This window comes from Zonotrichia leucophrys, chromosome 4, assembly GCF_028769735.1.
Source record: "Zonotrichia leucophrys gambelii isolate GWCS_2022_RI chromosome 4, RI_Zleu_2.0, whole genome shotgun sequence".
Classification (NCBI taxonomy): domain Eukaryota; kingdom Metazoa; phylum Chordata; class Aves; order Passeriformes; family Passerellidae; genus Zonotrichia; species Zonotrichia leucophrys.
In genome coordinates this window covers 43,243,853-43,270,989 of record NC_088173.1, presented here as the reverse complement: position 1 = coordinate 43,270,989, position 27,137 = coordinate 43,243,853, and the positions used below count along the sequence as shown (strand labels likewise).

The 27,137-nt window shown below is 53.0% G+C and overlaps 3 protein-coding genes across 3 annotated transcripts; 2 read left to right on the top strand and 1 right to left on the bottom strand.

Annotated features, from left to right (window-relative positions):
* The first annotated feature begins 285 nt into the window (after window positions 1-285).
* Window positions 286-7,711, top strand: CDKL2 (cyclin dependent kinase like 2). Its single transcript, XM_064711422.1, has 13 exons — window positions 286-562; window positions 2,230-2,424; window positions 2,691-2,869; window positions 2,994-3,106; window positions 3,263-3,402; window positions 3,676-3,764; window positions 4,289-4,415; window positions 5,038-5,309; window positions 5,483-5,573; window positions 6,409-6,493; window positions 6,604-6,710; window positions 7,015-7,107; window positions 7,576-7,711. Exons 1-12 carry the CDS (start codon window positions 395-397, stop codon window positions 7,072-7,074), a joined length of 1,626 nt encoding a protein of 541 aa, XP_064567492.1. The 5' UTR covers window positions 286-394; the 3' UTR covers window positions 7,075-7,107; window positions 7,576-7,711.
* A 1,751-nt stretch (window positions 7,712-9,462) lies between these two features.
* RCHY1 (ring finger and CHY zinc finger domain containing 1) lies at window positions 9,463-13,430 on the top strand. Its single transcript, XM_064711421.1, has 9 exons — window positions 9,463-9,589; window positions 9,667-9,786; window positions 10,432-10,547; window positions 10,612-10,690; window positions 10,946-10,990; window positions 11,096-11,154; window positions 11,484-11,510; window positions 11,811-11,931; window positions 12,146-13,430. The coding sequence occupies exons 1-9, from the start codon at window positions 9,506-9,508 to the stop codon at window positions 12,272-12,274; spliced, it is 780 nt and encodes a 259-aa protein (XP_064567491.1). The 5' UTR covers window positions 9,463-9,505; the 3' UTR covers window positions 12,275-13,430.
* A 2,800-nt stretch (window positions 13,431-16,230) lies between these two features.
* PARM1 (prostate androgen-regulated mucin-like protein 1) lies at window positions 16,231-25,912 on the bottom strand. The gene is made up of 4 exons (XM_064711420.1): window positions 25,777-25,912; window positions 18,367-19,032; window positions 17,558-17,636; window positions 16,231-17,034 (listed from the first exon to the last, which is right to left on the bottom strand). Exons 1-4 carry the CDS (start codon window positions 25,826-25,828, stop codon window positions 16,950-16,952), a joined length of 882 nt encoding a protein of 293 aa, XP_064567490.1. The 5' UTR covers window positions 25,829-25,912; the 3' UTR covers window positions 16,231-16,949.
* Window positions 25,913-27,137: the final 1,225 nt, after the last annotated feature.

The window sequence follows — 27,137 nt, the reverse complement described above, 5'->3', positions numbered from 1 at the left end:
CCACTGATCTTTAGCAACATCCACAGCCTCCCATCTGCACATGGAACCCTCATTGCATGGATTCAGGCTGGGTTTTTAACACTCAGCCCACCGCACAAGAGATGAGGTTGCTTAGTACGCTTTTTAAAGCCCTAGCGGCTTTAAAAAAGCAACCTTTATAACATTTTACCCTTAAAACATTTCATGAGCCCTTTTCAAGGGCCGAGCGAGCTTCCGGCCGCCTTTCGCGACAGGCGGGGCGCGGCCGCGCTTTACGGCGGGCCGTTGCCGCGGTAACGCGGCCGCGTTGGGTGGGAGCCGGCGGCGGCCGCGGTGCCGCCATCCCGGTGCTGTCCCCGCGTCCCGGCCCGGCCCTGCCGCAGGGCCCGGGCCCTCCCGCCCTGCCGCCACCGCCATGGACAAGTACCAGGTGCTGGGGCTGGTGGGAGAAGGCAGCTACGGGATGGTGACCAAGTGCAGGAATAGGGAGAGCGGGCAGATCGTGGCCGTCAAGAAGTTCCTGGAGAGCGACGACGACGCGGCGGTACGGAAAATCGCCCTGAGGGAAATCAAACTGCTCAAGGTGAGGCCGGCTTCACCGCCTTTTTTCTAGCAATTTCGTGCTTAAATTGCAAAGCAGTTTGTGTGTTCAGACTCCTTCGGCCTCCCCTCACAGCATTCAAACGTGTCACCGACACACCCCAGGCCGAGGGAGACTCGCCTGGGCCCTGCCGGGATTTCCAGGTGCTGGATTTAACGGAACCCTCCGTGCTGTGGCGGAGCCGCGGCTCCCTTGGCCTGAGCGCCGGGCTGGATGCACCTGGCGGATCCTGGGATGTTCTGGCGTTGCCAGGGGATGGTGCGGTCTCTGTTGCCTCCTGGTGGTGGCTGTCCCCCTGTCCCAAATGCCTGGCCTTTCCTGCTGGGAATTTGTTGGAAATAGAAGGAACGCTGACCTTTCAAAGCCTGGGAGTGTGACCCTAAACGGGCTGGGGGCTGCCGGGGTCACCTGAGACAGGAAAACACTTCTAGGAAAGTTTTCCTTTATTTTTTTTTCTATCCATGGCACCTTCCTGGCAGGAAGGACTCCTGTGGGATTCCCTGAACCATGTGTGCACTGTGTCCTTTGTTGTTGGAGTGTGGGATTTGCCTGGTGTTACTGTTGTGGGGAAGGACGAGGGGGAGTGGATTCAGGCTGAAAGAGGGCAGCTTTTGACTGGATATCAGAAAAAAATGATTCCTTGTCAGGGTGGTGAGGCACTGCCATGGGTTGTCCTGAGGAGCTTCCCTTGCCCCATAGGAATGTTTGTCCCATGTGCAGTGCTTGTCCCTCTGCATGGGCACATTGGGAGTTTGGAACACTGAGACCCAGATGATCTGTTTGGTGAAAAAAAAAGAAGGAAAACCTTATTTCCAGGCTACTCCTGTGATGTGGGGTGCTCCAGAGGTGGGAATACTGGCAAACCTGGGTCCTGTCCTTTTGTCTGCCGCAAGTATCTCTTCCTAAATCTGCCAGCTTATGGTTCCTGTGCACTGAAGAGGGGAAAAAAAACGGTGTTTGCCTTTACTACAAGAGTTACAGAATTGGAGTTAATAGAAATGCATGCAGCTCCAAGCATTATCCTTTCAAACCCTTCTGAAGTGGATCTCTGTGAGCCTGGATTGTCCCTGGGAATTAACTGCTTTTCCTGGGTGAATGGAACCTTTGCAAGGGGAATGTTTGCATGTGCAGCTCAGGAAGGGTGGCCTCTTACAGGGGAAATAAATACCTGGAGGTTTATTCTCTTTGTAGTTCCTTCCCTTCTTCCCTGGCTGGCACTGCCTCTGCCCTGGCAGAGTTTCCCCTGCAATTCCCTGTGCTCTGCAGTCCTTTTACATCTTCCTGGGTCCCACCCCTGGGCTCTGCTGCTGCCTCCAGGCAGCTTCTGGGGATGTTTCCCTGCCAGGTTCCAGCTAATAAATAACTGTGCTCTGTAGCATGGCCTTTTGTGTTGGTGCGTGATAAATGTGTAACAAATGGGAGGCGGAGCCTTGTCTGCTGGGGACACAAAATAAACAAAATATACATGATAAAATAACTGGAAAACACAGCTGCTTTTTCTTCCTCTTTTTATTCAAGTTGCATTTTTGGTACTGTCCCAGCAGGGCTGCAGTTAAAAAAGTTAACTGCAAAAATTTTTTTTTAAAAATTTCCCTTTATAACTTTTAGTAAGTGTTTTCCCTCACTAAACATTCCCTGTTTTTTGACAGCAACTGAGGCACGAGAACCTGGTGAACCTGTTGGATGTGTGTAAGAGGAAGAAGAGGTGGTACCTGGTGTTTGAGTTTGTGGATCACACGATGCTCAATGACCTCGAGGACTCTCCCAATGGACTGGACTTCGAGAGGGTTCGGAAATACTTGTTTCAGATTATGAGAGCAATTGCCTTTTGTCACAGCCATAATGTAAGTATCTGTAAGAAATCAGCTCTGCAGCTACAATCAATAGATACATATTAGAATAGAAGTATGTATTTTTGTATTTGTATGTCTTTGAACTTAGAGAAATAGAAAGGAAAAAGAGATACATAAAATAAATGTGTCCGAAATTAGTGGTTCTGTGTTTGCCTGTAATTTTCTACTTGAATATGAGAAAGCTGCGCTTCTTGCTGAGCCAATCAGTTTGCTATGTACACACAGAGAGTTTGCCTGACTTCCTTCTCTCTGTGCAGATAATCCATCGGGATATTAAGCCAGAGAACATCCTGGTTTCCCAGTCAGGAGTTGTGAAACTCTGCGACTTCGGGTTTGCCCGGCCCTTGGCCGCTTCTGGGGAAGCTTACACGGACTACGTGGCCACCCGCTGGTACAGAGCCCCGGAGCTGCTGGTGGGGGACAGCAAATACGGCAGGTGAGCCTGGCCTGCCAGCCTGGCAAGGGCTCTGGGGAGCGTGCAGGGGGTGCTCCATCCCTGCCTCAGCCTTTGGAGCCATGGAGCTGTGCTGAGCTGGGCTGCCGGTGGTTTTTCTCCCCAGGCCTGTGGACGTGTGGGCTGTTGGTGCCCTGATAACAGAAATGCTTACAGGAGAGCCCCTTTTCCCTGGAGACTCAGACATTGACCAGCTCTACCATATCACCAAGTGCCTGGGTAAGAAGAGCCCCTGGGGCTTGCTCAGGAGTGAAGGGCTCAGATTTGTTTTGATGGGTGGAAAGATAAGAAGCCAGACTGTAGCCCTTACTAGCATTTCAGCCTCTCACATGTTTCACTGTCCTGTATTTTCCACCTTTGTTTGCCTGATTCTAGGTAACTTAATTCCAAGACAACAGGAGTTATTCTATAAAAACCCCCTCTTTGCCGGCCTGAAGTTGCCCGAGGTGAAGGAGCTCGAATCCCTGGAGAAACGCTATCCCAAGCTCCCTGCTGAAGCGCTGGAATTAGCCAAGGTAATTAACTGAGTGTTTCCTGTGAGTGTTCCTCTGTTTCCCTGCCCTCCACCTCACACAGCTGAGCACAGGGATGTTGAAGTGCCCTTCTCTCAGCTCCCCAGGCAGTGAGCATTGGGTTGGCAGCTTGGTGGGGGATCCCAGAGCTCCAGTCCAAGGTGATGGGGACACCCAGCCCTGCAGGGCCAAAGGGGTCACTGCAGGGGCCTTTTCCTCATGCCAGAGCCTTTGTTTAATTCCTGCTGTGTTTTCGTCCTCCTGCTGGTTTGACAGGAGTGCTTGCAGATTGACCCAGACGAGAGACCGTCCTGCGCCCAGCTCCTGCAGGGTGATTTCTTCAACAAGGACGGCTTTGCTGAGAGGTGAGAGCTCCTTTCCTGCTCACTGCAGGCTCAGGTTAGAAAGAAGTGAAGCAGTTGTGCTTGGAGACTGCACACTGCTGGGTTTGCAGAGCTCACAGCTGCTGAATGCCTCCGTTTGTTTTGGCTTGACCTTCCTGAAAATAGAGTTGGAAGGGAACACATTGCAGTGGCACATTTACCTTGTTGTGACATTAATTCATCAGTGTCACCCCACATTGGGTAGTACAGTCTTACACTGTGTTCACTCACTGCATCTGCACCAAACTGGTGCAGATTTATTTTTTATTGCTGTATTGTTGTATTGCTGTATTTTATTGCTTTACTGCTGTATTGTGAAAAAATGTGTGCAGAAGATTTTATTTAATGTATACATTACATTTGTCTTCTCGTTAGTTAAAAGGCACAGTTTGTTTGACTGTTTAAAAGTCTATAGGAGCCTGGGCTTAACAACTGATGATGCTGTTAAGATAAACAGAAGTCCTTTTATTGTTTGTTTCTTTCTTTTCTCCTTACATGGAATGTAGATTTACTCAGGAGCTTAAACAAATAATCCAGAAAGATACCAGAGACCATCAGTTTCAAAAAAAATCTAAAGTCAATAAAAGGGACAAAGATGATGTTTCAGAAGAAAGAAAAATCATCAGCGTCCAGGTTGGTCCATCTGTGTTTTCCAAACCTGTATTGTTTTGGGGTTTTTCTCATGTTTTGTATCATTATTTTTAAAATAGGTGCAGCAGTTTAAATTCCTAGGAAATAGCTTGGCAGTGTGCAGGGGGCTCTTGGGCCAGTCCCTTTCAGGTGAACCATACAGTGGTGCAGTTCCTGGCAATACAGAGCTGGAGGGAAATCACTTGGGAAGCATAAGTCATGCTTTATGCTGCTGTTAACCTGTTTCAAAGCCCTGTCATCAAAAATAAAAGTTTTCCTTTCAACTGGATACCAAGGATGCTTCAGGGTGACTTTGAGATGACATTGAGATGAGTTTTTATTTAATTTCTTCAGAAGAGACACAGGATACAGCTGGTTTTCCTCTATAATTTCTGATTCCAGTCTCAAGTGACTTATTTCCAGAGAGTGCTGGAACCCTGACAAATTTTCTCCTGTTTGATGGAAAGCAGAGATACTCTAACAAAACCAATTCCATCTCCATTAGATTCTTGCAGAATCATGCACATGTAGGCTTCTGACATGTTTTTTTTTGCTGCATGCACTGCTGTAAACTGCCTTTTTAACCATGACTGTAAGGAAAGACGATGTTTATCTTCCCAAATAGGATTTCAGCATAGGCCCAAGGAGCAAAGATGGGAAGCTGATAAAGACCAAGCCCTCTAAAGCTGATGCAGAGAAAGCAGATCGATCCTCTAAGCTGAGCTTCCTCTATGACAACACAATCCACCCATTGAAATTGAGCCCTCAGACCAACCTGAAAGATTCCAGCAGCAACTTGGACTATGCCAAGAACCTGGGCACATTTATCCCTCCCATCAACCAGAACTTCTCTCCTACATTTGGGGTGGGGTCTGGGCCTGGGAGCCTTAATTACAGGTAAGGGAGCAGAGCTAGGGGAGCTCCTATCCATCATTCCTGGGATGTCCTGGGAGGGGCAGGGTGTCAATGTGGGAGCACAGGATGTGGGGTTTGGGACACCTTGCATTTGGTGCTTTATATTGGCTGTGTGAGCCCAGCTCATACCAGCTGTGGGGCATTTCTGATTACAGACTTGATGAAAAGAGTAAAAAATACTTGAACCCCTTGCTAAAGGCACGGAAGCCTTCTCCAGTGGGGCGTTGCAATGTCAGCCTGACACCGGTGAGTCGTCTATCTGTCTGTCTGTCCTCCTTGGCCAAGCAAAAATGAATGTATGTTGTTGTATGAACAAAAACAAATGAACAAATGTGTGTTGTATTCTCAAGAAATCCATCTGGTCCATCTTTCACCATAACTCCCCACTAAAAATACTAGAAATACTACTGGTTTTGTTACCCCTTTTCCCTGCAGGTTTTGCATTCATTATCCCTCGCTAACAGTTCTTGGATAAAATATATTTTATGTCAGAAAGCAGTTTTTAATGAGGGGAGCAGTCCAGCACAGGATATCTGTGAGATTTGGAATATATCCATGGCCTCCTGCCTGGCCAGGAGCAATAGACCATGTGTGCTGTGCTGCTGAAGCAGAACCGAGGGCTTGGATTTAATGTGGCCAGGGCTTTACTTAGTCATGTCATAACTGCATTAAAAATTGATAAGGAAAACAAGTGAAATGGAAAGTTTTCCTCTTCTCTCACTACCTAGGCATGATGATTACTGTGCCAGCCAAGAACACTTGCCTTTTTCCAGATAACTAATCCCAGCCATTCTCCAAGGGCTGTATTTTATCTCTCCAAAAGCAGCCTCACTTAGATGATTGTTTTTATTTTGCTGTAGCTTTTCCATTGCTTGTGTATAAAAAGCACTTGAGCAGGTTGAATTCCTTCACACACATCAGATTCTTTTGTCTCACTCTTGGACAAATTCCAACTGCATCAGAGCATTGCTGCGCCACTGCTTTTTTTTAGCTTGAAAATAGCTTTATTTTTGTCTATATTTTCATGAGCTGCTCCATATGCCCTTGACTGTAGGTTACTAACAAAAAACCTATCCTTCAGGCAAGTAAGAAGAAATGGGAATTCCTCAAGACAAATGTGCGTTTGCCAGAACTAAATCATCTCCCCGAGCTGAGGGGAGCAGAAGGTAGGAACTTTGAGCTCCTCTAAATAGAACCTGGGTACCCAACAAGTGTCAAGAAGCAGTGTGTCAGCCTTCACTCCCTAAACATGGCTCACCTTAGTTGTGTTTTGCAGCTCAGCATCCCAGATTTCTGAAGAAGGAAAATAGAATGTTTGCAGAGTCCCGAGTCCCCTCCCTCGCTGCTATCGACCTTCATAACTCAAGTCTGCCTTCACAGCAGGTAGCAAGGCAATAAAGTGGTTTGTGCTGCCCTGTATTTGTTTGGTTTGCTTTGGTTTTTGGGGACTTTCTCAACAGCATGGCCCACAAAATTCCAGTTTGACTCCTAAAGGAGCAGAATTTACCTCGGGGTTGTTAAGTCTTCCCCTGTGGGAGCATTTTTGAAGCCTGATTTGACCAAAGAAAGATTTGTTTTGAATTAGGTGTTGGCATTGCATGTGTCTTTAGAAGGCTGTTTCTGATTGTCTTCTCTGTTGATGCTACACTTGGAAATTGATCCTGTCTCTTTCTTTCCCAATTTACAGCTGTCAGGGACCTTGATGCCGGATGCATCAGAAGCCACCTTCCCCAGGGTCGAGCACTAGCCCTGGGGAGATGGTCACACCTGCCTGTAAAAGGTGGGCTTGCATTTCTGCCGTGTAGCCTGCTGGGGGCTTCCAGATGCATTGTTTCATGAACACTCACCTAGGGATGGGAACTGCAATAGGAAAATTATTTTACACTTCACATTCTTGATCAGGACATGCAGCTATGACAGACTTCTTACAGTACACAGCTCACTGTGCACAGTAAATAATTTTCCTGAGGTGCTGGGCATTGGGGCTGGAAAAGAAGCAACTCACAGAATTGGGGGGGTTGAGCAAGCTGGTAGAACAGTTAAAAAAAGGGAAGCTGGCTGCCTGCATGTGGAGAGGGGAAAAAATAACTCGAGTTTTCTGATCTGTGAAGCACAGAGGTGTAAATGCACAGCTTCAGCAAGGTAAGGATGTGTAACAAAGCAAAATAAAGGAAGCCTTTCACCAGGGAGCACCTTTGTGTTTTGTTAGTCTGTCCAGAGTCATTCTCCTTTTCTCCTCTTGATGCAGGTGACTGAACAGTGGGAACAATCCATCTGAGTTTGCAGGGGCTAAAGCTGCCAGGTGTCTGCTGGGGAGAGAATCCCTTACTCCTGTTGGTGCAGCAGACTGCACGGAAGGGCTTGGGTCCAGGCCAAGGATGGAGCTTGCACTGCCTTTGCTGCTGGATTTCTTGCATGCAAACAGCCCCTGGAATGTTGACTTTCTGGCTTAGGGCCAGGTCTTGTCTGAGAAGAGTAGTGGTCATTGGTGTGTGACAAGGGCAGGAGCTGCTTCAAAGGACTCTGAAGGAAGCTGGGCTTTCTCTTGTCCAGCTGCTGCCCGCCTGAGAGGTTTGTTTTTCAGTAAATCCTGACGAAAGCAGCTGTCAAAGTTCTCATGTATCGGTGGGCTGCCTGATCTGGATCGAAATGCACCTTTGCCTTGACAGTGAAGAAAACATCTGTGCAAGAAATACAATATCTAAATGTGCAAATCTGCAGCTGTTCCTCTGAAACCCTTGCTAATGCACTTGTCACTTTGGTTTAGGTTTTCTCTTCACATTTTTGACCCCACATCTGGGCAGTTGTCTTTGGGGTGTTTGCCCTGGCTATGTTGTCTGGCTAGTGTTGATAGTGAAGGAAGGAATATCCCTGTGGAATACTGAGCTGTGATGCAGGCGGCACGTGGAATGTCTCAGTAACTCATTGTTCCTTTAGGTCCTCTAGGAGAATGGGACAGTAAAACTTGACTGTTTGGAAACAGTTTTTGCTTACTTGGCCTTAGTTTGTCTGTGGTCAGTTTTGGGCTGTCCCTGTCTTGCTCAAAACTTTTTTCCATCAGCTGTCACAACCTACATGGTGTCATTAACTTTGGAACTTATTTTTCCACAAAATACAGCCTTTCCCATCCATGGATCATGAGAGAATATGGTCTGAGTTCATTGTATTTAGGAATTTGTCTCTATGCTGTCTCTTGACATGTACATTTCATTTGTAAATAAAAAGATCTTCCAATTCTGGGCTTGACTGTCCCCATAGTGAATGCTCCACTTGGCCACAGTAGTCAGTCAGGTAGCCATGGGGAGAAGGTTTGGGGAGGAAAGAGTGGAGGTTTTTGGGAGAAAGCTGGGTTTTTGGAGGAGGGGAAGGTTTTGCATGGGGAAGAGTGTGGCCAGCAGGTCCAGGGAGGTGATCCTCTGCTTGGGCCCAGTGAGGCCACATCTGGAGTGCTGTGATCAGTTCTGGGCTCTACAGGCCAAGAAGGACAAGGAGCTACCGGAGAGGGTCCAGCAGAGACCAAAGATGATGGAGGAGTCTGGATCATCTCTCTCAGGAGGGGAGACTCTGGGAGCTGGGCCTGCTCAGTCCAGAGAAGAGAAGACAGCAGGAATCTCATCAATCCATACAAGTATCTCCAAGATGGGTGAGAAGAGGATGGTGCCAGATTTCTGGTGTGCCCAGCAACAGGACAAGGAGCAGTGGCCAGAAACTGAAACACAAGGAGTTCTACCTCAACATGAAGAGCTCACGGAATCTACTCAATTGGATGGGACCCGCAGGGATCACTGAGCTCAAGGAGTGTTTGGACAAAGCTCTCGGGCAGCTTGGTGGGGTTGGTGGGGTGCAGGGTCAGGAGTTGGACTCGATGATCCTGAGGGGTCCCTTCCTAGTCGGAATATTCTATGATTCTGTGATTGGTCGTGGAGTTCCCTCTGGAGACATTCCCAGCCCGCCTGGACGCGGCCCTGTATCACCTGCTCTGGGTGACCCCGCCTCGGCAGGGAGCTCGGACGGGACATCGCCAGAGCTCCCCTCCCACTCGAACCAGGGTTCAGCGAGAAGGGGAACACGAGGCTTCCAGCCGGGGAGCGGGGGGAGCCATTCAAACCTCCAAATCCTCCGGAACCGGCTGTGAGGAAGCGGAAGAGGTGGAGCGGGACCGGGCAGCCTTGGCGGCCATGGCCGCGGCGGGGGGATCGGAGGGAGGCGAGCCGGGACGCGAGCAGGGATGCGAGCACTACCGGCGGGGCTGCCGGCTGCGGGTGGGTGAGCGGGGGCCGTGCCGTGCCGTGCCGTGCCAGGGTGGTGGCCGCTCCATGCCGTCTCCTTCCGTTGGCAGGCCCCGTGCTGCAGGAAGCTGTACCCGTGCCGGCTGTGCCACGACGCAGCCGAGGAGCACCAGCTGGATCGGTTCCAGGTGTCCGAGGTGCAGTGCAGCAGCTGCCGGCTCCTGCAGAAGGTGCGTCCGGGAGGTTATGGCCTGCTGTTGTGTCAGGGGAGGTTTAGGATGGATGGCAGGGAAAGTTGTTGACCCTGAGGCACTGGAACAGGCTCCCAGGGGAAGGGGTCACGACCCCAGTCCTGGCACAGGGCAGGAGGCGTGTGGGCATTGCTGTCAGGCACCTGGTGGGATGCTCGGAGCACTCCTGTGCGGGGCTGAGTGTTGGACATTGTGAACCTTGTGGGTCCCTTTCCAGCTCTGGATGTCCTGTGATTACAGAGCATATGGCACAGGACTGCATCCAGGTGGTTCTGGAATATCTCCAGTGAGGGAGACTCCACAGTCTCTCTGTTCCAGGCCACAGGAAGGAAGCTCTTCCTCCTGTGCAGGTGGAGCTGCCTGTGCATCAGCTTCTGCCCATTGCCTCTCGGCCTGTTTCTGGGCAGCACGGAGCAGAGGCTGATTACGTCCTCTTGGCACCTTCCACATCCCTGCAGACATGGCTTCCATCTTCTCAGCCATCCCTTATGAGGGCCCAGCTCCCTCAGCCTGTCCTCTCCACTCTCTTGATCGCTTCTTAGCTCCCAGCCTTGCTCCAGGAGCTCCACAACCCTTTGGAGCCTGGAAGCAGGCACAGCACTCAGGACATTCGTGTCCCCTCAGGCCCAGCAGCGCTGTGAGGGCTGTGGCAGCCTCTTTGGGGAGTACTACTGTGACATCTGCCACCTGTTTGACCGTGACAAGAAGCAATACCACTGCCAGGAGTGCGGCATCTGCAGGTGCGTGTGGGCAGTGGGCCCGGCTCCGCGGGCACCGGCCCTGCCCTGACTCCTCTCTCCACAGGATTGGCCCCAAGGAGGATTTCTTCCACTGCTCCAAGTGTAATTTGTGCCTGAGCCTGAGTCTCCAAGGAAAGCACAAGGTGAGGATGCATCACTGACCTCCATATCTTAAAAAGGAGTGCCTTGAACGTGAAGTTGGATGTGCCTCAGCCCCATCTGAGGCTACAGGAACAGGGAGAGCAGTGGGTTCTCCTTCTCTGAATTCACCTAACAGCAACACAGGTGCCACTAATTGAAGACATAAGAAATTTTACCTATTGGAGTTTCACAGTATAGAAAAACACAGAAAACTACACAGCAGAATAATGTTTTCTTCTCTTTTTCCATTTGCAAAGTGTATTGAAAATGTCTCCAGGCAGGACTGTCCAATATGTTTGGAGGTGAGCAGCTTCTTTTTATCTTCTGGATAACTGTGTGTGGTCCCTGTTTCTGACTGTGTGTGAATTGATGTTCTTCTCTTTTGTCTTATATTTGCCTCCAAACAGGATATTCACACATCTCGTGTTGGAGCCCATGTTCTGCCGTGTGGTCACCTTCTTCACAGGTAAAGCAGACACCTGAGCAAGGGAAACACCTGCTGCATTGTGTTGGGTGTTTATTCAGCAGCGATCAGTCTGTACCAGCTGCTTACAGCTGCTTTCTGAGGCACCTGCATTATGGGGACAGTCTGTTTCTTCAGGAAGTATTTTCTTTAGGGGGGTTGTCTTCCTTCTCAGTCAGGTTTGACAGTGTGAAGCTCTCCTGTTACTTGGCCTAGGGATGTTTTTAATTTCTGCCATGGGGATACCTGTGTGGTTTATTCCCTTTGTGCAGCGCAGGTGTGTTCCCTGTCAGTAACTCCGTTTTTCTGACTGACCTGTGTTTCATTTTCAGAACATGTTACGATGAAATGCTGAAGGAGTAAGTATTTCCAACCATCTTTCCTCTCAATATTATCCTAGTCCAACCATATTTCTTCAAGAGGTAAAAATCCTAAGTTGATGCCAATTCTGCACCAACTGACTTAAAGACAGCTCCTAAAGGGATGAAGGGCTAACTTAAAGGGATAAAGTGCATATAATTTCCAGTTCTGTTTGCCAGAACTTGCTGCTTCGTGCTGTTTGTTTGCCTGATACAGTGTGACACTTGTCCTTACCAATGGCCTTGTTTCATGGCCTCATATCACCTTCTGATTGAGACGTGTCCCCCTCTTTCTGCCAGAGGCTACAGGTGTCCCTTGTGCATGCACTCGGCCTTGGACATGACCAGGTACTGGCGCCAGCTGGACAACGAGGTGGCACAGACTCCCATGCCCACCGAGTACCAGAACATGATGGTGGAGGTAAGAGGGCACCCTTGCCTGGCCTCCCTAGAGCTGTGCCTCGGAGTTCCTGGCAGCAGAGGGCACTAGGGACCCGTGCTGGATCGGGAGTCAGCCCAAGGGGTGGGGAATGCTGAGGAGCAGTCACGTGTAGGCGTAGGATGTTGTCATTGCTGTTTATATACACCCACCGCTGGTGCTGCAGCCTCTCCCTCCCTCCCGTGTGTGTCTGCAGATCCTTTGCAACGACTGCAACGCCCGCTCCACGGTGCAGTTCCACCTGCTGGGCATGAAGTGCCGGAGCTGTGAGTCCTACAACACGGCCCAGGACGGGCGGTGCCGGCTGTCCTTGGAGGAGCAGTGACCGGGGCAGGCTCGGCCAGGCCCCGGCAGAGACTGGTTTGGGAACAAAGCAACTCTTGTGTCAGTAAAAATTCCAGTTTTCCCAGTTCAAGGAGTCCTGTGCTGAGTCCTGTGCTGCCTGGGAGCAGGCAGGTGAGAGGAGCAGCACGAGGAGATGTGGCGAGCGGCCGGCGCAGCAGCAGGAGGAGTTTGGAGGCAGCTGAAGGGGAAGGGAGGGGGAGAGGCAGCTCTGGGGGAAAATGGGTCGCCTTGAGAGGCCTTTGGGGCTACTGCCAGCATCCACAGGGCAGTGTGTGGGGATGTGGTGTTCCCCGGGGATGATGTGTGTGCCTTCTGGGAATGATGGGTGTCCACAGGGACCGCGGGCAGCAGTGGCATCCTCAGCTCCCTTTGTGCACTGTCACCTGTGTGTACAGAATTCCCTTGAAACAAGGGAATTGCCCTGCCTGCTGGGATGAGCAGCTGGAAGATCCAGGTGCAAAGCCCCCCTTTTCCCCCTGGGCACCCATCCTGACTCGCTGCTGCCTCTGCTCAGATTCCTTTGCCAGCTGCCGTCACCTTTTCCCTGTTTCTTCCTTGTTTTGCTCTGTTCACTGGCAAAGGCTGAGGTGGTGTGGGGTTTAAGACTCGTACATAGCTGGATTTTGCTGGTTAGGTACGTAAAGTGAAACACATCCTCCACATCAGGCTGAGCCTGGGATGTTCACTGAAATAAAGCAGTCCAGGGTCCAGTTTTCTGTCGTTTTTTGGTGTTTGTTCATGGTCGAACTTCACTGGGGGGAGAACCGCTGCCTTTTGAAAGAAATAAAAACCCCAACTCCACCTTCTTTCATGTAACATTCTGCCTGAGGTGTTTTGCAGTCCTAAATGTTGCAGGAAGTCCTCTGTGAATTTCACATGCAGATACTTCACAGTAATAAGATGTAAAAAAGGGTTGGTTCCTCTTCAGGTTATAATTACTCACTTTTAACTTGTTCTGTTGTAAAATGAATTTTTCTTAATCCAGCAGTGCCCGTTTTCTGTAGGGAATATTTAGGATTTGGATGGTAGCTATTGTAGCTTGCCTTGACTGGGGTATCTTTTTCTGGAGCACTTTTCTCACTGCTATAAATAAATGTAAAAAAAGGTCTCCATTAAAATAAACAAACTACACTGAGCGTGGTGTGCTCTTCTTTCACACACGTACTCCCTGGAAATTCCCAGCTGAGTTTAAACCATGATTCAGTGCTGAAAAATGGTTGGATGTGGGGAGGTGTGAGGCCCAAGCCACTGTCAGGAAAATCAGTGCTTTATTTTTTACAAGCTCCTGTGTTTTCATATTTTTGCTCTGTGGTACAAGCAAGACTCCCTGCTGCTTTGGTTGGCACCTGATGACTCCACCTCCTTCCCTGGATGGAGACCTGCTCCCAGGTAAGCCTGGAAGTGCCAGTGGGGCTCCTACCAGCCTGCAGGAGTTGTTGTCCCAGAAAACTCTGGCCAAGTAGCCTTGGAGTGTGTGGCTAATGGTAAAACCATGCTGGTCAGGTCCACAACCAAACAGGCTTGCTGTTAAATGGGAAGCTAATTTTATTCCAGTTATTGACTGGAAATATTCTTGTTTGGGTTCCAACCACAACAGGAGGCTGAAAGAAAATTCTAAGTTGAGCTGTGCTTTGGTGTTGGGAAGGAAAATTATTCATGGTACGGGATCCAGGTGATTTTGACCTTTTTTTCCCCTGTGTTTGGTGTTTGCCTCTGGAAAAAGCACGAGGGAATGGGAATCATGAGGGAATGCTGAACCACTGTTTGGTCTGTTTATCTTGGCACCGAGCCCTTAACTCCCTTTCCCAGGGAATAAATGGCAGGGTAGGAAAAGTAATGGCATTTTCAGGGGATAAAGGGCATTGGAGGGGGGATAGAGACAGGCAAGGAGCTGCTTTATGGGATAGGAGGTGCTCTAGGGAGCTTTGCTGCCCTGTCCATGGAGGTGTCGCTGATGGGAGCGGGAAGGATGCTGGGATCAGGGCACTGGGATGATCCAGGGATGGAAGCAGCAGCTCAAGCTCCCTCACTCCCTGGCAGCCGGAATCCTGCCTTGCTCACCCCTCCAGGCCAGAATCAGGAGCGGAAGGGATTATTGCTGCTTTGTGGGAAAAAAGTGGAGTTCCAGCAGGCTCAGGGGCCGCACACAAGGTCACAGAGCTATTAATAAAGGCAGGGCCTGCCAAGCTCTGCGGAACATGGAGAGGCAGCAAGTGGAACAGTGCAGGGCTGAGGGGCTCAGCTGATTGGGGTCCCCAATTTTGGTGCCTCTGGTGTGGTTTTGGCTTGCTCCAATAGTGTTATTTGGGATGGAAGTGGGGGTGTTCTGTGTTCAACCTCTGTTCAGCCACCCCCTCCTGGGGCACTCTCACCCCTTCCCGGCTGCAGGGAATCCATCTGTTTTTAAATTTCCAGCTGGAAGTGAGGGAGAGGCTCCTCATGTTGTGCTGTTTATTCCTCAGAGGGGCAGCATCTGTCTCTGCAGGGCTCAGCCCAGGGGTGTGCTGGGACCTCCATGCTGGAAATGGGGTGGTTTCCTTGGATTTGCTCCTTCATGGTCCCAGCTGGAGTTGGCTTCTGACACCTGCAACCAGGAGTTAATCATTCTGGTACCTCAGGCTTGGAAAGGTGGCTGATGCATGCGAATATTCACCAAACAAGAGCATCATTAGGGAGGCCAGAGGGAGTCTGGAAGCTGGGATGAAGCTCCCAGCCAGCGAGGGAGAGCCAGGGCAGGCTCAGGGGATGGGATGTTCCACACCACGGAGCTATGCCAGCTATTTCTCTTTCTGTATAAATAAAATAGCTCTGAGATGAAATGGAGCCAAAGGGGGGCGGGGGGAGGGAGGGAGGGAGGCGAGGGAGATGGGAGGAGGTGGAATTGAGCCAGGCTTGTGGGAGCCTTTGGGAAAAATGGGAATTGGCTGGTTTTGCAAATGAAACAAGTTGGTAGCAGGGTTAACCCTGCTGGTTTTTAAAAGAGAAGGAAAAGGGTCTTTTTTAGGGCATGTCCTGGTTGCTATTCCCCATTTTCCCCTGCTATACTGGTGTGGGATAGAAACCCCTCAATAAGCCAGAGAGTCTGAGGTGGGAATTTGAAAGGGGTGTTTGAAGGCATTGCCTGGAACACAGGCATCCTCCCTCTGAGGGCATTACCCCCCAGAATAAAGTGTTTTTTCCACTTGCCACACACATCTGTTATTCCCTAGGCTGCCCTGTGCCTTGGCTTGTGCTGACAAACAGTCCTGCAGATGGAAACACATCATCCATGTCCACGTCATCCATGTCACTGGGGATGGTGTCTGGTCCCAGAGAGGTGAGGAATCTGTTTTCACCCCGGGATATCCCCAAAAATATGTACAGCTTCTTCCTTGCATTGTAGGGTAAGAGACAGTAGTTCATTTTGAGGATCCAGACACAGGGCTGAGCAAGAAAGCTGACACCCCATTTCTGTCCTCCTTTATGAAAAAGGAATTTATTCCCTTGGAGTTATATACTTTTAATTGAAGGGGATGGCTTTTCCTCTCCCTTTATTCCCTCACTTTGGCAGTAGCAGCACAACACCCAGTTTATTTCCAGAGAAGAAGGGTGGTGGTTTTTTAACTCAGTTTGTGGTTTTTCTTAGCCAAGGTAGCCTAATTTGCTGCTTCTTGGGTGCCGAAAAGATGAAAAAGAATTTTATTCATCCTAAGCATGTTCAGGGCCTGTGCTTCCCTGTGTATGCTGCCAGCCCCCAACAGTTTTCCAGGCTGGCTGTGGCTGAGAGGTGCAACAACCAGTCACAGGTTTACTTTCTTGTTTTCACCGAAGTCTGAGGGCTTTGCTTTCCACTGCCAGGGAATTTAGCCAGAGGGTGAAGCTGCTGAGCATCCCCTTCCCAAACCAGCTCTGCCATCAGCCACCCCCAGCCTTCCCACACTAAAAGCTGAACACAAGTTGGGGATGAAAAGAACACTCCGCTGTATTTTAGCAGCCAAGTTTTTTTGAGGAATGGAAACAAAGCTGTGGAGTGAGCAGCCACGTGTGTGAAAGGGATGGTCAGTGCATCTTCCCGTGGGCTCCTGGGCTGCTTTTGGGACCAAACCCCCCACAATTAAATGGAAAAAATTAAATTAGGAACTTGTTCATGGAAGCACCTTCAGGAAAAGAAAGGGAGCAGTGACTGAGCAGCCCCATAGCTGTTCATGCTTCCTGGGGAGACAAGGCAAAGGATTTCATAGCAGGGCAACACAGGGAAGTGATTTTAGGGAAACGGACGTGTGAAAGCACAGGAGACCCTGGCACACTGCTGGCTCTGGCTCAGCAGCCCCCCACTCCCCCCCAGATCACAGAGCAGCAGCATTTCAAAGGATGCCACAGCACTGGCTCAACCTCCATCCTCTCCCCTGACCTCCCCAGCCCTTCCCCCTGGGCAATTTGGCTTCCCTTGTCTCCAACAAGTGGCTGGCCTGCCCCAGGACCTGGTTTCCTGCTCAAAGGCCAAAATTGAGGTTTATTGTCAGCACTGCCCTCCAGTTCCTGCCATCCAGCAGCCCCGTGGTGATCCTGCCTGAGGCAGGGGCTCCGTGCCCGGCATCTCCTCGACAGCGGATGCTCTGCTGCAGAAGCGCTTACTTATAAATTAAGGGTTTTTGGGGTTTTTGGCTTCATCCCTGCTAGGAATCATCGTACAGGGGGTTGTTGTAGTTGCCCCAGGAGCCGTAGTCGTGGTCATCCAGAAGCCTTCCATAGGAGGAGTGCCTGCCAGGGAGAGCAAACCCGAGGTTACTTTGAGGATTTGTTACTTATTTTGCAATGGGATGAAGAAATATTAATGCAAAGGCTCCCTAGGTCAAGCTTTGGGGTGTTTTGAGAGGAAGGACCGGGAGAAGTGAAGCTCAGATTGAATTTTGCCCCCGTTGAATGAGCCTGGCCAGGGAATTAAAACCAGACCTTTGCTCATCTCAGCTGTCAGCAAAGGCTCATTAGGGATGCTCAGCACAGGGCTCTGCTGCTGTTTATTGTCCCAGCTTTCCCAAGGGATAATTACTGGATATGACTATGCTGAGCAGCATCTCTGGCATTTGAGCAGGGCTGTTGCAAAATGAGGGATGCAAACTCTGCTTTCCAGTACAGGAGTGGTGAGAAACGGAGCCCTGCCAGCACCAGAGCCCGCACATTGCCCTGCCACACCTGGGGACAGCATCTTCCTGCCACTTGGCATCATCCTGGTGATGGTAAGAGGGAGCCTCAGGGAGGGGGGCCACCCCAAAACCAGCCTTACCTGATCTTGAGGTAGGCAGCTGCCCCGAACACCAGCACCACCACCACGATGACCGTCACGGTTATGGCCACAATGCTGCCTGTGCAGGAAACACCAGAAAGGAAAGCGTTCAGGGTTCAGCCTCCTCACGAGTCCCAGATCCATGGCACACATCCCACAGCCCAGCTGCTCCCAGCCATCTCTGATGGGGGGAATATTCCCTCACTGCTTCCCAAAGGGGACGCCGGGCCCCCCTTTATCTTGGCAATGATCCCCTTGCCATATGTGCAGAGCAGGTATGTGTGGGATGAAACACAGAGCAGGTATGTGTGGGATGAAACACAGCCTGGGCACTGTGGACTCACTCTTTGCTGCTGCTCCCAGCACTAGGCAGCATCCAGTGCTGAGCCAAAGCTAGGAAATGCTCCAGGTCTCCCCTTTTCAGGCCATGTGGAGCACTTTTAAGCTGCCTGTTCTTGCACAAGGGGATGAGGAGAAGCTCGTGTCAGCTTCCTGAGGGCTCTGGAGGGAAAGTTAAAACCCACACCATCCTAACTCAGGCTGCACCCACCATCCAGCCGCTTGTTTCCTCTCATCCTGAAGTGTTTCAAGTCAAATTTAGAACTGAGCTTTTTATCCACATCTCCAGGCAACCGAGATTTGCTATCCACCGCTCCTGGGCTCTGCCAGTGCATCAGATGACACGGGCTGCTCCAGGAATTGTGCAGAGTGATGCTCTCAGGAAGCTGAGCACCTCTTCCCTTCCAGTTTGGGGGTTTGCCTCCCCTACCTGAGCACCCTGACGTTCTGTGTGCACACGGGGAGCTCACCTGCACTCAGGGCACGTGGTACCTCCTCCATGGTGACCCCGGTGGTTTTCTCCGAGGCCGTGGCCTGGGCTTCCGTGGGGCTCATCACAGTCACTGGGGGGGATGTTGGCTCCGTGGCCAGGCTCGGTGCCATGGCCAGTGTCCCCAGGGAAGGGACATCCTTGGCCAGCAGTGGTGGCTGTGTCACAGCCGGGCTCTCCAGGACGGGTGTCGGGGACGGGCCCGTGCCGGGGGGTGAGGTGGGCTGGCTGCTGGGAAGGGAGGGGGCAGGGGATGGCACAGCCAGCTCCGTGGGGCTGGCAGCTGCCCCCAAATCCAGGGTGCTTCTTGCCACGCCGGCAGGGTTTGCTGTCCGGAGAGCCTCCGGGGCGGCTGGCACCGAGCTGGGGCTGGAGACCACGGAGGGACCTCCTGCTGTGGCCATGGAGCTCACAGGGACAGGAGCAGGGGACAGTGCTGCCACCGGGGTGCTGGCATTGTGGCCATCCCCCTCCAGGGGCCTAGAGGATGTCCCATCTCCGGAGGGTCCCGTGGCCAAGGGCAGCTGGGGCTGGCCTGGAGCCGGTGTGGGGCCATCCCTGGAGTCTGGTTTCACTGGGACACCCCCCCAGAGCAAGGGGGGGCGGATGGGGATGAGGGGTGGCTCTGGGGAGTCATGGCCCAGTCCTAGGAGTGAGACAAAGAAATGTTAGTGACAGAGCAATCCTTGGGGCAAGCTGGTGCTTGGGAGAGTGCTAAAGGGCTTGGGAATTCAGCTGGAAATGACATTTAAAATGGAGAGAGCCATCTAAAATGAAGAGAGGGGAAATACAGCTGGGTGCCGAGAGGTGAGGCTCAAACCAGACCAGCTGTCCTGGCATCAATCAGCCCGTTTTTCCCCCAGTTTGGGATACTCCTATCACCCCAATCACCCCCTCCATCTGCTGCCAGCAGCAGGGGAAGCAGCTCCTCCTCAGAGCAGCCCCTGTGCAGCTGGGAGTGATAACACAAGACATCTCTTTCTCTTCTCCCCCCATTTCCTTGTGCATTCATTCATTTGTCTCCATTTCTTAGCACGAGGATGAGTCATTTCTCCCTCTGTCCCCACCAGCTGACTGCTGGGGCTTTTTCCCCCTTTCCGGGGGGGGGAAACTCAGCACTGGTCCAGCGCTGGCCCCCTCAGTGTGGCTGGGATGAAGGAAGAGTGTGCCAGCACCGTGTGACATGGGGAGGCATTTTAATTCCATGTATTCATTTATTTACATCCCCCAGAGAGCGCATCCCAAGCCCAGCACTGGGCAGAGCAGGAGCTCACTCCAGCTGCAATGAACTGATCAGGAGTGGGGAGGACAGAAACATGCAGTGCCTGTCTGCAGGAACAATGGGATCTGGCACTGGTGAGCAGGGACTCGTTAACGCAGCCAAAATTGCTTTTTTTGGTCCTGTGGATACCCATGTGGAAGGACCTCATTTTCCCAAGAAAAGGGGTCTTGGAGGAGGGACTGAGGCCGTGGCTGCTCTGCTGTCCTGAGGACAAGCACTGAGAGATGGCTCTGAGCTGTCACCCTGCTCAGGCCGAGGACACAAACCATGGCAGAGGGAGGAGGAGAGGGATGACAAGCTGGAATCTGGTCACTGCAGGGAGGCCTGGACCAGGGACCCTTCACACCACACGGTTCAGAACCCATTTGTATGTCAATATTTTCACCCCTGGAGCTTTCAGATTTCTCCAGCAGGCCCCAGCCAGCCTCTGTAGCCCAGCAAGCAGGATCCTGCCAGGACCTCAGGAGTTTGTTACCTCTGGAAGTGCAGATGCTCCCAGTGCCTCAGGGACACAGGCAGCTTTCCACCTCCCTGCAAAGCCACCCTGATGTCCCTAAGTGCTTGGGGTCACCAGAGCTCCCATGATCTGCTGCACTTTGGAGGCAGACCGGAGCTGGCAGTGCTGCTGGCCGGGATGAGTCAGGAACTTTCCGATAACATCTGAGGGGCATAAATTCGGAGGCTGAGCCAGAACTGGAGGCAGAAACCATCTCTGGCTGCTGGCTGAGAGCTCCCAGCCAAGGAGGTCACAAGTCACAGGGTCTCTTCCCAGGAGAGCAAGGAAGCTCAGCTCTGCCCTGGTCTCCCCTGCCTCTCCCTGCGAGCAGCCCGTGCCTGTGCTGTGCTGTCCCCGCCTCCTCCATGGGGGATCTGGGATCCACCCAGAGGAGACAACCCCAGGAAAGCCCTGCCATGATCCCAGAGGCAACACAGGCTGCTTCTGAATGGGGTTAGGATCGAGGGACAAAAGGCTTGAGGGCTCCCTTGGCTGGTGCTCCACATGTCCCCATCCATGTCCCTGCACCCAGCTGGTGGGGAGCCTTGTGTGCACATCCTGTCCTCTCCCCAATGCATCTGAAAGGGAAAACCGAAAGGAAAACAAAAGCCAAGCAGAGTTTTTCTTGGTTTCCCCAGCACCTGGTTTGTAGGAGCTGCTGCTGGGGGACAAGGGACAAACCAGACAGGCACAGCACTTCCCACAGGACCGTGTGGCTTGGGAGGCTGAAGCACCTCCAGCAGGGGCTGTCAGAGGGACTGAGGGATGTCAGCTCCCAGAGGATGCCCAGCATAGCTCAGCTCTGAGGAATTTGCTCATCTAATTCACTTAGGGCAGCTGACCACCCTGCTGGAATCCATCGGGGAGCAAGGCAGGGGCCTGCCAGGATGAGGTGACTGCCCAGGAAAGCAGCAGTGTCACACTCCAGGGCCCCAGAGCAGCTTTGCCAAGTCCTTTTCCTAGGATTTTCTCACTAGGAATACAGAAAACAGCCAGGGAAAGAAGACCCCAAAGCTGTGTCAATCTAATATCCTGCTCTTAGGGGAAGGGGATATTCTTAGGGGAGTATTAGCCCTAATTACATGCCAACCTGAGGAATTATCCTTCTCTCCTGGTGAATTATCTCCCTCTGCCACTGCCACGATGCTCTCCTGGCTCCTGAAGGCACAGAGAAGGGCAGGTCTTGCCCTTGCAGAGCTGAGTGATGCTCATGCTCCTCTTGGGAAAGAGCTGCTTGACCTGGGCTGGCAGCCTCTCCAGGATGCACTTCCCAGGCACTCCAAAAGCCATTGCAGCAGATCCTGAAGTGCTCTGCCAGCTGAAAGGCAGCCTAAAAGCCACCAGAGAACATCTCCAGCCCGAGTGAATGACATCAGGCCAGAGCTGCAAACAAGCATCCACTGATAAAGGCAGAGATGGAGCTTTCAGCCAGGCTCACTGCAGAGCTCAAGGCCTCTGACACAGGCACAGGAGATGCCAGAAGCAGCCCCAGTTAGCTACAGCCCCCAAGCCTCAGCTGCAGCCAGGGGAGCTCCCCCAGCAGCCAAGGCCAAAGGGATAATGCAGGTTTCCACCACACTGGTGTTGTTTGTTCTGCCTGCCCTTACACAAGGAGTCTCACCAGCTGCTCTGAACAAGAATTACAGCAGCAGCAGGAAAACAAGGAAAGCTGCTGGACAGACGCTGCTGCAGCCAGCCTGGGTGCCACTTTCTGTGCCAGTTTAGCAGCTGGCAAACACCCAGAAAACACAAGTAACCAAGGCCATAGGTAAGCATCACTGCTCTTTCAAGCAAAGCTCTGTAGAAACCTGGCTTTAATCACGAGAGTGAGCAAAGAAATATCTTTTGCCAGTCCTGTATCATGCTGCTCCTCACCAAATGCTGATGACAGAACAGCCCTGATTCCCCTGAGCCTGCCTTGGGTTGTCACCAGGTTAAGTGATGCAGAGCAGTAAAACAATCTAGATGTAAATATAAGTAAGGATTTCCTGCCTGTGACCTCGTTGGCTCAGCTTTGGTTTCTGTGGATGGGGATTCCCATAACTTGGTGCTGGTTTTTGGAAGTTTCCCTCCCCCTTGTTAATGCTCAGGTATGATTTTCATTGTATTTCTTTGCTGTAAAACCAGCAGCATCTGGCTGTGGATGGCAGAAGCTCTCCTTACAGCAGCTAGGACTAAGCCAAACTGGTTTTTGCTTTGGGTTCAACGAGTTTTTCCAGCTGTTCAGCCCTGCCTCCCCTTCCCTGTCCCCATGCAGTCTGGGATCTGGGGATGTTCAAATCTCCCTGGCTGGGGGCCCCACCTGCAGTGCACGGGGCTGTGACTGAGCTCTGTGCTGACGTGGGGACGGGAGCACAGAGCGTGTGGTGGCTGCTCTGGGCCTTTAACTTGTGTCTTTCTCCTTCTGGGCACTGCTGCGGACTCTTGCCTCGTTATCCCAAAGAAATATGGGTGATGGGGAGGTCTGGGAGCAGTTCTGCGGGCTCTGAGCTGTGTCTCACACTCACTGGGATTTTGATCCATCCAGCTGGATCAGTGGTGGGAAATGGTGACTCCTGGGGGCATCTCCAGCTGGAGGTGTGCAGCAAAGCTCCAGCACTGCCTGTGAGTGCTGGTGACCCCAGTGCCAGCAGCAGCACCCCTGCCTGACGTGCTGCTCCGCTCCTTGCTGCTCTGTTCCCTCTGTTTTCAATGCCAGGGTCTGCTGGAGATGGTGTGAGAGCAGTTCTGAGAGCAGGAGGACACCAAGGGAGAAAAGCAGACGCCAGAAACAGCCCCAGGTAAAAGGCAGAGCTCTTCCCTGCCCGTGAGAGGCAGCCAGGGCCATCAGATCCAATAAATGTGCAGTTGCTGTGATTTACTGGCAGGCCGAGCTGGCTTCCTGCATGATTAGTTTTATTCTGCTGCATGCTCGTTAAGTGCCTGAGCTCTAATTGCTCTGAGGCTTTCTGTAGCTCAGAGAAACAGCTGCACAGCAGAAATCCCTGTGTCCGTGTGTCCATCTGTCCCAGCCCTGAGGCCTACACACCCTCCGGAGCCTGAGGAATGCTGCTGTGGGCAGAGTCCCCTTGAGGAGGCAGGAGGGAAGGTCCAGCACCCTTACCAGCTGAAAATAGATTTTTTTTGTTGTTAAATTCACGTGGCTCCCTGCATGCTGCACACTCCCTCCTTCCTCGCCTGGGGTGGGTGTCCAGGTTCTTCCCTGCCCCATGATCCCAACCCAGAGGCGAGGACTGCTGGGGACACAACAAACCCAGGCTCCAGCCAAGGAAAAGGTAGTGATCCCCACCCCCCCTAAAACTGTGTTGCTCAATTATTCAGCTCTTAAGCCCTTGATGCTGATGCTGCAATGAAATTATAGCAGAAACGGAGGTGAAGAGGAATTTTTAGGTGATTTTTTTTCCTCCTGAGAGTGGCGAAACACCTGTCAGCCTGTACAGCCAGAGGTATCTGATGAGGACCTGGGGTGGAAAGCAGTAGCTGACAGCTCCAGCCCCTTCTGAAATGATGTCTTGCTTGTTTAAGTAAAAAATACATTAGGTATTTCAAGTTATATTCTTGAAACATGCCAACAGGTGTTACGCTGTGCTGATTTCCCCTGGGGAAGGGGAATAAGGGATCCCATGGGATGCTCTTTGCTGTCTCCTGGGTCTGGGAGCTGGCAGATGGACCTGCCTGCTGGGAACACCTCAAAATATTTTTTCCCATATCTTGGATATACCTCTGGAGCCAGCCAGGACTTTTGCAAGAAGCAGCTCTGCCCAGGTGACAACTCCCCAGCTCCATAATTTTCCTGGCTGGCTGCTAATTAGTGATTCCAGGTGCAGCTTCCAACGTGCATCAGCCCCATTCCAGCCCCTCCCAGAGGGAGAAGCAACTGGGCTTGGCAGAGGAATTTTGGAGCATCCCCTGGTATTAGAGTCTGGTGGCTCATTTGGGCTGGGAGAGGGGATAATTCCCCAGCTCCCCTGTCCTTCAGCTCATGGGGGAGCAGAGTGCCTGAACGTTTGCCTCCTCAGTGGCAGAATTAAACAGCCCATGAGGCTCTGAGAGCCCAAAAAGCAGCTCTTCCAGCCCAGAGTCTCCACGAAGAAGCACTCAGAACCAAGATCTGCTTCTAAAAAGTGCTTAAAAACGTCCCAGCTGGGGCACAGGGGGAGCTTCAGGAGGGGAGAGTGGGCCTGGGGCTGGGCACCAGGTCAGGAAAGCAAAACAAGTTTCGATTTCCATCCAGAGGAAGGAGTAATAACAGGATAAAAACTTCCTTGTGCAAGACTCTGCTCTTTCATTATGTGGCCAGGCAAAGCCCAGAATTATTTCACTCCTGACCAGTGACGTCCTGGCTGTCATTTGGTCCTGAAGAATGAGCCTGGAGCAAATTTAAATTGTGCTTGGTGTTTCCTGCCAAGTGAGATTATATATATATATATACATATACATTTTTTTTCTTTTTTTTAAAAATTATTTCAGTGAGGGCAAAAATGTTGCAGAAAGCATCTGAAAGATGCTCGAGGGCTGTTTGGGAGCAGCCTGAGGGACGTGGGACCAGAGTCCAGGGAAATCTTTCACGTTTCTCGTGCCAAGCCTGGCTGGCGTTGGAGCTTTGGAGAGGGATGGTCGTGGGAACAGCTTCGGGTTTGGCCGGGGCGCTGGGAAAAGCCCGCCCCGACCCCAAGGCTGCCTCCCGGGGCCTGCTCTAGGGGCACATGTGGGCCCGTGAGGGAGAAGAAAGAGCATCCCCAGCATCCCAATGCTCGTCCCCATCCCTCCCGAACGCATTTTCTCGGGAAGCACAGATCGGGAGCTCGCTGGCAAATCCCCCTTTTTCAGGGACATTTATCCATCCCGCTCTCCCTGATCGGCTCTCCCTGAGATCCCGAGGTCCGGGGCGATGGTTGGGGGTCTCGCGGCTGCCGCCGCCTGCGGGCTGTGCCGGGAGCTCCCTGGGGCGGCTGTGCCGGCAGCGATGTGACAGCGACATCCCCGCCGATGGATCTCGCTCTCCTCCCGCGCAGCGTGCCCGGTTATGCAAGTGTGTTTTCCATGTTCCCGGGCAGGCGGCTCCTCGTGTTTATTAAAAGCCCAGCCTGGGCGGGCGGGCGGGCGGAGGGGTGACCCGCGCTCGCTGTCGCATCAGCCGGGGACAGAAGTGTCCCCGCCGAGTGCCTCGCGGGGGGAAGGTGCCAGATGGGGCAATTTCTGTGGCATGGGGACGCTGGTGCCGCCGGGGGGACACGCCAGGGGCCGGGGGAGTGCGAGCTCGGCCCAAGGCCAGGGAGAGCCACAGAATTCCCTGGAAGCAGCGGCCGCGGGGGGAAGGGACGCGCGGGGCGGGGGTGACTCCAGCCCGGCCAGGGGGCGGCCGTGGGGACGCTCGGGTGGCCCCATCCAGGCGCCCTCCTTGGGGCAGCCGGGGAATCCGCTGGGGACCCTCCGAGGGGCGAGGGGCGACACCTCCCGCACCGCTGTCATTGGGGGTGACCCCCTCACACGGGGGTGTCAGCGGGACCCGCGGCGGGGTCCGGGAAGGAGCCGCGCTGTCCCCGGCAGTCCCGGGGCTCCTCCGTCCCCGCGGTCCCATCGCTCCCCGCCGCCCATCCCGCTGCGCTTACCTGCCGGGAGGAGGAGGAGGGCGAGGAAGAGCGGGCGGCAGCAGCTGCCCATGGTGCCGGCGGCGCTGGCAGCCGCGGCGGGAGGGACGCAGCGCCCGGCCCGGCCCGGCCCCCGCCACCGCCCCCGGCCCGCCCCCGGGCCGGCCCACAGCGGCACCTGCCGGCACCGGCACCGGCACCACCGGCTGCCAGGGACCGACCGCGCTGCACTGGCGCGCCTGTCCCGGGATGAGGCGGCGGGGCTGGATGCCGAGTGCCACACGCTCCCGGGGGTGTCACACCCTGGGGACCAGGCGGTGCCAGCCGGTGGCACCCACTTGGGGTGCTCTGTGCCACTGGTACTTGTTCCTCTTCCTTGCCTGGGATGCGTGTCCAAGTTCTTCCCTGCGCCGTGATCCAAACCCAGAGGTGATGCCTGCTGTGCCAGCTCCTGGCTGTGGGGTGGGGATGGCCTGGCACGGGCTGCGCAGAGGAGCTGTGGTTGTCCCGTCCCTGGCAGCGTTCAAGGACAGGCTGGGCAAGTGTCAGAGCAGCCTGGGCTAGTGGAAGGTGTCCCTGCCCATGGCAGCAGGGTTGGAACACAAAGAGCTTTAAGGTCCCTTCCCATCCAAGCTGTTATGTGATCCCGTGATTCTGGACCTCCCTTGGGATCCCCAAGCCAGGTATGAATCCAGGGCAGCCAGGCGCTCAGGGTCCTGCCTTTCCATGGTACAAACAGCTCCCAGAGCGCAGCTCCCGGTGCTCCAAGGACCCAGCCAGGAGACAGACACCTGTGGCACAGCAGGAGGTGCAAGGACCATTTTTTCAGCTCTTTCCCTCTGGGAAGAGCTGTGCTGCTGCGGGTGAAATATTTTCAGGCTGAACTCATCCTCCCCAGGCTTTTGCATGCTCACAATGGAAAAGGATTTTCAGAGCCCGGGCTGTGGCCGAGCTATCTTTACCCGGGGTTGCTCAGCCCTCTGCTCTGTTGTATTGTGTGGCCTTTTCTCAGGATGGATCCTGGCTCTGGGCCTGAACCAGCCGGGCACAAAATCCAAGTCAGCTGGCATTCCATTCTGGACGGGCGCTATCAGCATCTCCGCTCTCCTTGAGCTGGGGAGGAGGGAAAATAATGCTGCTGCTGTGGGAACAGCGCGATCCTCTCCCTGCTTCCCTTCTCACATCCCTGTTGTTTTTGGGTGCTTCCATGGGCAGGAGTGTTTTGGGGGACGGGGCTGGGCGCAGCCGCCGCCCCTCGCCGCGGCCCCGGGTGCGAGCGGCGTTCGCGGTGCCCCGGCCGGGCTGTGGCGAGCCCGGAGCGCCCCGAGGGCCGCCAGCCCCGGGCTCCAGCTGCCACCTGCCGGTCACCACGGCCGCTCCTC